At 66.9% G+C, this 8046-nt stretch overlaps 1 protein-coding gene across 1 annotated transcript; it reads right to left on the reverse strand.

Annotated features, from left to right (window-relative positions):
* Positions 1 to 273: 273 nt before the first annotated feature.
* On the reverse strand, positions 274 to 8046 carry NEUROD4 (neuronal differentiation 4). Its single transcript, XM_040088399.1, has 2 exons — positions 7989 to 8046; positions 274 to 1269 (listed from the first exon to the last, which is right to left on the reverse strand). The coding sequence occupies exon 2, from the start codon at positions 1258 to 1260 to the stop codon at positions 274 to 276; it is 987 nt and encodes a 328-aa protein (XP_039944333.1). The 5' UTR covers positions 1261 to 1269; positions 7989 to 8046.

Raw genomic sequence — 8046 nt, forward strand, 5'->3', positions numbered from 1 at the left:
CTTGGCCAGGGGCCATCCAAGGGCTGGATGGGGCCGGTGTCAGGATGGACGTCCTGGAGGCAGAAACACCTCGGGAAGCATCTCCGGGGGGGGGACAGCGACCGCTCCGAGTCCCGAAAGCTCCGCGTGGCTCCCGGGGACAGCTGGGACGGCACCGGCCGCCTCCGGGGCTGCGTCCCGCAGCGATGCTCGGGGTCCCTGGCCCTCCTGCGCCCGCCCTGGGCAGGGCTCCACGCCCCACCTCTCCCTGCCCCGAACCCGCGCCCGGCCCCGCTACTCGCTGAAGATCGCTCCGAGCTGGGGCGCGGCCGCGTGGGGCGGGAAGGACTCGTAGCTGACGTCCAGCGGGATCTCGTAGCGCGGCACCGAGCTCTGGAAGTGCGAGCCGTGTCCGTGGGCTCCGGCCAGGCCGACCGAGGGGTAGTGGGCCACGAAGGGGTAGGACTTCTCCAGCTCCGGGGACCCGTCCTGCTTCAGGGAGAAGTTCCCGCTGATGCTCAGGGGCGGCGTCAGGGGCCCCTCGTAGGGCGGCGTGGAGCACTCGGAGGGGTGGCTCCCGAAGGAAGCCTCCACCAGGCTCTTGAAGGCCGGCGGCTTCAGGTGCAGCAGGTGGGATTCCATGGAGCCGTAGGGGGGACTGGGCAGCCCCTGGTAGCCGAAGGCGTGGCCGGCCAGGGCCGGCTCGCAGGCCGGGGCTTTCTCCTCCTGCTTCTCCAGGAAGAGCGGCTGCGGGCCCAGCTGCAGGCACCCGGCCACCAGGTTGCTGGTGGGCTGCGACAGCCCCTTGCAGAGCATCTCCACGAAACTCTTCCCCTCGGGCGTCTGCCCCGTCTCCAGCACCTCGGACAGGGCCCAGATGTAGTTCCTGGCCAGGCGCAGCGTCTCGATCTTGGAGAGCTTCTGCGTTTTGGAGTAGCAGGGCATCACCCTGCGCAGGTTGTCCAGGGCGTCGTTCAGGCCGTGCATCCGCGTGCGCTCCCGGGCGTTGGCCTTCACCCGCCGCGCCCGGAACCGCTCCAGCCTGGCCTTGGTCATCTTCTTCTTCTTCGGGCCCCTCCTCTTCGGCTTCTCGCCTTCCTCCTCCTCCTCCTCCTCCTCCACGCTGTCGCGCTCCTCGGTCAGGGCCGGCGCCAGCCCGAAGGGGCCGGTCCTGGTGTCCCCCTCCTTCAGCTCGGCCTCGGCTCCCGGCCTTTCGTCCATCCAGCCCTGGCTGCTGACCAGCTCGGCCATGGCCGAGGGCTTGGCGCAGGTCTGGGGCATCCCCGAGCTCTGCAAGGCAGGGACAGGGACGTGGGAATGGATTCCAGAGGGGAGAATCCTCAGCACGCCAGGAAAATCTCCCTCCAGACACACCAGCGCCTTTCTGCCCGTTCCCAGCAGCTACAGATCCCTTTTTTCCACCTCTTTCCCTCTCAATTTCCAGCGGATTTTATTTGGGAGCCGCTGAAGCCTCTCCCTGAGCTCCAGCAACTTTCCCGGGGCTTCCGACCATCCCGTTCCGGGGTTATTCCCACTCCTGAATCTCTTCTGTCACATCGGGGGTGACAAAAGGTGTCTGGGAATTCCCGGCCTGAGATTTCCCTTCCCCTCCTTGCCTCCGTTGCCCTCGGCGGCAGCGCCGGGAGCGGCCCCGGGTCCCCGTTAATCAGCCCCCCCAAATCCCACCGCTCATTCCATAAAGCTTTAGCCCCTAAGCAGCTTTGCTGGAAGTGCTGCCCGAGCCGCGGCTCCCCTTTCCCGAAAATCCCACTTTTAATATGCGTGATGGGGCTCCGGGGCGGGATTAGGGTGTTAATTGCGCTGGTATCCCCAAAGGAGCACGCAGCCCCAATTAACTCCCGGCGGAGGCTGGGATGTCGGGCGGGCGAGGGCAGGGAAAAATCATTTTTGGGGTGAGGGGATGGGTCCGGCTGGCCCCGAGTCCCTCCGGGATTGGGATGAGGGGACGGCGCCAGTGAGATGAGCCCCAAAACGCTGCAGTTCTGCCCCAAAACGCTGCAGTTCTGCCCCAAAACGCTGCAGTTCTGCCCCAAAACGCTGCAGATCAGCCCCAAAACCCGCCCAGGCTGCAGCCGGGGATCCTTTTCCCCCCATCCTCGGGGATCCTCCCTCTCCTCGCTGCTCCCGGGGACCGGGATCCATCCCGGCAGGAAATCCCCGGGTTTGGGGCTCCCTTCTCGAGGGGAGCCCCGCGCCCCTGCCCTGCCCGGCATTTCCAGGGAAAGTTCCCCCTTCGGGAGTCCCGTTGGAATTTTTAAGGGGATTTTGCTTTCTTTCTGCAGAATATTGACTACAAAAATAAAATAAAATAAAATAAAATAAAATAAACCGCCAAAAACGGAAAGAAATGACACAAAGAGGGAATCTCCTGAGGAAATCGCCTCCCTCGCCCCCATCCCCACCGCGCCCGGGGGTCACCGCGCCCCGTCCCTGGCCGTGTCCCCCTCCCGCCCCTGTCCCCGCAGCCCCGGTGCCTCAAACCCGCTCCCCGCGCCGGGATCCCGCCGCTCCTCCACCCCGGGGGTCCCGGCCCGCCCTTACCTGGGTTCCGCAGCTGTCACCGGTGTCACCGGTGTCACTCTCCCGGGGACATGGCGGGGTCAGCGCCGGGGGCGCGGGCGGCTCCCGCCGAGCGGCACCGGGAGCGGCACCGGGAGCGGCACCGGAGCGGCACCGGGAGCGGCACCGGAGCGGCACCGGGAGCGGCACCGGGAGCGCAACGGGAGCGGCACCGGGAGCGGCACCGGGAGCTCAGCGGGAGCGGCGCCGGGAGCGGCACCGGAGCGGCACCGGGAGCGGCACCGGGAGCGCAGCGGGAGCGGCACCGGAGCGGCACCGGGAGCGGCACCGGAGAGGCACCGGGAGCGGCACCGGAGCGGCACCGGGAGCGGCACCGGAGTGGCACCGGGAGCGCAGCGGGAGCGGCACCGGAGCGGCACCGGGAGCGGCACCGGAGCGGCACCGGGAGCGCACCGGGAGCGGCACCGGGAGCGGCACCGGGAGCGGCACCGGGAGCGCACCGGGAGTGCAGCGGGAGCGCAGCGGGCACCGGGAGCGCAGCGGGCACCGGCGGCTCCGCGCCCGGGCGGTTTTGAGAGCTCCGCGCTGCCCGCGGCTCCTGCCCGGCCGCGGGTCCCGCCTGGCTCCTCCCTCGGGGGGAGGGACCGGGCCCGGCTCCTCCTGCCGCCCCCCGGGACCCCGAGAGCAGCGCCCGAGCGCGCCCGGGCTGGGGACTGTGGGGGGAACAGCCCTGGATCTCGGGAATGCCGGGATGGGGAACTGGGGACACCCCTGGATCTCGGGAATGCCGGGATGGGGAACTGGGGACACTCCCGGCTTTTGGGAATCCCGGGATGGGGAACCCAGGGACACCCCTGGATCTCGGGAATCCCTGATGAGGGGGCTCAGTGGCACCCTCGGCCCTCGGGAATCCCTGGATGAGCCCCCTTGGATGGATCCCTCTGGATGGATCCCTCTGGATGGATCCCCCGGATGCGCCCCCCCAGTTTGCCCACCCCAGCACAGCCCCCCTGCACTCGTCCCCCTCACGGGGGTCCCCATGCTACAGGACACGATGTGACAGTGCCACCAGCGCCACGGCGTCCTCACCCGCCACCCGCCCAGCTGGGCACTGCCCGGGTGACACCGAGGTGACACCGAGGGTGACACGGAGGGTGACACCGGCTCCCGGCCGGGTGCTGGGGGTGGGCGCGGGGGCTGCCATCCCCTCCCGGCTGTAATGAGCGAGAGAAGGGCAGTAATTAGCGCTGGGCAGAGCCAGAAGGGGCCCGGCCGGGCTGGGGAAGGGAGCTCGGGGCTGGGCAGCCCCCGGGAAGGGAGAGCGGGGGGCAGGAAAAGACCCCCCCCAAAAAATATTCTGGGGGTCTCGAGTCGTTTTACTCGGCCTGGGAACTCCCCTCGGACCTGGGGTTTGGGCAGGCGCTGGAAGAGGGGCCAGCGATGACACCCCAAAAAATCCCCCCCGCCCCTCATCCATCCCCGAACCCCCGCGGGACCCTTCCCCAGCGCCTCGGAGCGCTCGGAATCGCGGCCCCGGCAGGCCGGGATTACGGGGAATACTAATTAATTCATTAGTCGGCCCCGCGGCTCCCTCCCCGGCGCGCGGGCCGGGCGGCAGGAACAGATTGCGGCCGATAAATCTGCCTGTTGCGGGCCCCCCCTGACAGATGGCTCCAACAGGTCCCGGCACCCGCACAAAGGGGCCGGTGCGCGCCCCGGGGAAGGGGGGACACGGCCCGGGCTCCCCCCGGGGCCGCGGGACCCCCGGGGGCTGCGGGGCATTGTGCGGCGGCCACGTGCGGCGCCGATCCCATTGTGCGGGGACCCCGCAACTGCTGGGGTTAGCGCGGCCGCGGCCCCCCGGGAACGCTCGGCAAAGATCTTCCCTTCCCTTCTCCTCTTGCCTTTATTTTCCTTCCCTTCCCTTCTCCTCTTGCCTTTATTTTCCTTTCCTTTCCTTCCCTTCTCCTCCTTTCCTTTCCTTCTCTTCTCCTCCTTTCCTTTCCCTTTCCTTTCCTTTCCTTTCCTTTCCATTTCCATTTCCATTTCCATTTCCATTTCCATTCCCCCAGCCCTGCCCGGGTGGGCTCTGGGGGTCCCCGCCGTGCCCAGGATGGAAGTGCCACCCGTGTCACTCGTCCCCAAATCTCCAGCTGTGCCCACCCCAGGAGCCGCCCACCCCCTCCCACCCCCGTGGAGGTTTTTTTTCCGTGGGGACCCCCGTAAGGATGGGGAGGGATTTCCCCCCACTCCCGCATCCCCCGGGGGTCTTTCCATCCTTCCCAGGAATCCTCCTCCCACCCCATTTAACCCTCATCCTCCTCCTCCTCCTCAGCCGCGGGGGACAAGGACAGTGCCACCAGGATCTCGGGGGACAAGGACAGTGCCACCAGGATCTCGGGGGACAAGGACAGTGCCACCAGGATCCCGGGGGACAAGGACAGTGCCACCAGGATGTTCCAGGGGCGGAACTTTGGGAAAGGGGAGGAAGGACGGGGCCCAAAAGCCGCAGATGGGGCCGGGTTTGGGGCTGACCCGAGCTCATCCCGGCCCTGTCCCCGTGTCCCCCCCCCGGGGGGGAGCGCAATTCCCAGAGTAAATATTGGGAAAGGCCCCCACGGCCCGGCTGGAATTCCTGGGCCCGTGCGGAAGCGCAATTACCGCGTATTAACGGGGTCTAATTTAATCCCGGCAGCTGCGCCCGGCGCGCCTCATTTCCATAACACTGGGGAATGCAATTAGGGGTGAGCGCGGGGCCGGGGGGCTGCGGCCGGCGCTCGCTGACCCGTGTGCGTCACTTGGAGCCGCGGTGGCACCGGCCAGAGCTGGCGCGGGGCTGGGGACAAAGGGACGCCGTCCCCGGGGTGTCCCCGGCTCGGTTTGGGGGTCTCCGGATCCTCACCCCCGGGCGATCCAGCCGCGGGGTCCCGGAGGCTCCGGTGGGAATTTCCTCACGGCTGGTGCTGGAGGAGGGACGCGCCAGGGGCTGGGGACACTCGGGGGGGCTCCTGTCCCCCAAAACCCCCGGGTGTGGGTGACAGAGGCCGGGGGGCACCAGAGGTGTGCGGGGCTGAGCCTCTCGCACCGCTCCTGCCTCAGTTTCCCCTTTTCCTAATTACCCCTGCCTCAGTTTCCCCTTCCTCATTTTCCTGCTCCGGTCTCCCCAGAGGTTGGGGGGCTTGGGGTAGGGGGGTCACACGTTCCCTCAGAAAGGAGCTGGGAAAAAAAGAACTTTTCTGGAGCAGAACCCCCTCAGAGCGGCTTTTCCTGCGGGAAAACGCCCCCAGGAAGCCTCCCCCAGAGGGAATTTTTCCTGCTGGGAATGCGGCTTGTGGGGGGCTCCTGGGTGGGCTGGGGTCCCTCGTGTCACCCCCTGAAGGGAGGCGGCAGCACACAGGGAATCCCACAGGGAATCTCACGTGGAATCACAGGGAATCACGTGGAGCCTCACAGGGAATCCCATATGGAATCCCATATGGAATCTCACAGGGAATCTCACATGGAATCCCACAGGGAATCACAGGGAATCCCACATGGACTCCCACAGGGAATCACAGGGAATCCCACATGGACTCCCACAGGGAATCCCACAGGGAATCCCACAGGGAATCTCACGTGGAATCACAGGGAATCACGTGGAGTCTCACAGGGAATCCCATATGGAATCCCACAGGGAATCACAGGGAATCACAGGGAATCACAGGGAATCCCACATGGAATCCCATAGGGAATCTCAGAGGGAATCCCACATGGAATCCCACACGGAATCACAGGGAATCAAACCGGGAATCGCCCATGGAATTGCCTATGGAATCCCACATGGAATCACTCCAAGAATCACCCGTGAAATCCCACAGGGAACCAGACCGGGAACTGCACACGGACTCATACAGGGAATCACATGGAATCAGACTGGGAATCACCCGTGGAATCACCCATGGAATCGCCCGTGGAATCGCCCATGGAATCACCCATGGAATCGCCCGTGGAATCGCCCATGGAATCGCCCGTGGAATCACCCATGGAATCACCCGCGAGCGGTTCCCGCACTCTCCGGGCCGGAGCTGACCTCTGCTGGCGGGAGCTCTCAGCAGCCGAGCCCCCCCCGGGTGCTCCCAGAGCCCCTCCCGGGACATCCCGGGATTTGGGGGAGCGGGGATCTGTCCAGGCTGGGGTCCGCGGGCGGGGGGCTCGAGAGGACCTGGGCGGCCTCTGCCATGTGGGGCTGGGGGGATTTGGGGAACCGGGATTTGGGGTTCGGCCCTGCCGCGGGGGGATTTGGGCTCCCAGGACAGGGGTCACAGCGCAGCGCTGAGGTCACAGGGCTCTGGGACCCCGCACCCTTGGGTGCCACCCCGGGGTCACCCCGCTGCTGTTGGCCACCACGGCCACTCCCCTCACCCCCGCGGGATCCCGGCAGGGGGATCCCCCCTTTTTTGGATCCCGGTTCCTCCCGGCGCGGGGGCTCCCGGCGCCTGTCCCGACATTCCCAAGGCATGGAAAAGGTTCTTTCCCGGCCGGGCTCTGCCGGAGGAGGAGGAGGAGGAGGAGGAGGAGGAGGAGGAGGAGGAGGAGGCGGCCTTGGCACAGGCCGGGGCGCTGCTGGCTGGACGGCCACCGCGGGCCCCAGATGTTGAGCTGCGGGCACGGCTTTGCCCGTTTGGCAGCGTCCTCGCCCAGCTGCCGCCCCTGTCCCGCGGCTCCGCAGCCGGGGCCGCCGAGCCCCCCGCCCCCCCGGAACGGCCCCCGATGTCCCCCGGGGCCCGCGGCGACACCTGGGCCAGCCTGGCCCCGACCCAGGCGTGGAGCCGAGCCGGAGTTCCCGGAGGGAGCGGGGATCCGCGCCAGCTCCAGAGAAAAATCCCTTGGGACGAGCGGCCCCGGCCCCTCCGCGGACACCGGGATCCAGGGGGGCTTTGGGGGGCGTTTCCAGGGTCAGGGCAGAGCATCCCGAGGGACCGTGGGATCGTGGATTTTTCCGGGCAAATCCGTGGATTACTCGGTGAACCGAACTCGATTAGGATCGGTTCCTCCGAGGGCGGCTGCTCCCTGTCGGGTCCTTGGATCCGGCTGAGGCTCCAGGATTCGCATCCCGACTGCCCCAGGGCTGGAGGGGACATCCCGGGGTGCTGCTCCTTCCGAGGGACCCCCCGAGCCACCCCCATCCTCATCCATCCCCATCCATCCTCATCATCCTCATCATCCTCATCCTCATCCCGGGCCCGCTGCAGCCCCCAATCCACCGCGGGTCGCGCTCGGTGCCCCCTCGGGGGACAATGACAGCGGCAGGAGCTGTCGGGAACCACTTGTGCCACCTCCCCGGGGACATCCCACTCTGCGGCAGCGCCGAGCCCGGCTCTGTTCACCCGGAGCCTTTTCCTGGGGAAAAAAAACATCAAAAAAAAAAACCCTGAAAAACCAAAACAGCCGGAAAAGCTGATTTTTTGCGAAGCTGTGAATTCTCTCACCTGCGCTGGGAGCTCGCACCGAATTCATTTTTCCGCCCCCTCCGCATCGCTGGGCCGG

Source organism: Hirundo rustica, chromosome 30 (assembly GCF_015227805.2).
Source record: "Hirundo rustica isolate bHirRus1 chromosome 30, bHirRus1.pri.v3, whole genome shotgun sequence".
Taxonomy (NCBI): Eukaryota; Metazoa; Chordata; class Aves; order Passeriformes; family Hirundinidae; genus Hirundo; species Hirundo rustica.

Excerpts from the sequence above, each read along its gene's own strand:
- NEUROD4 (XM_040088399.1), bottom strand. The coding sequence starts at position 1,260 with ATGCCCCAGACCTGCGCCAAGCCCTCGGCCATGGCCGAGCTGGTCAGC.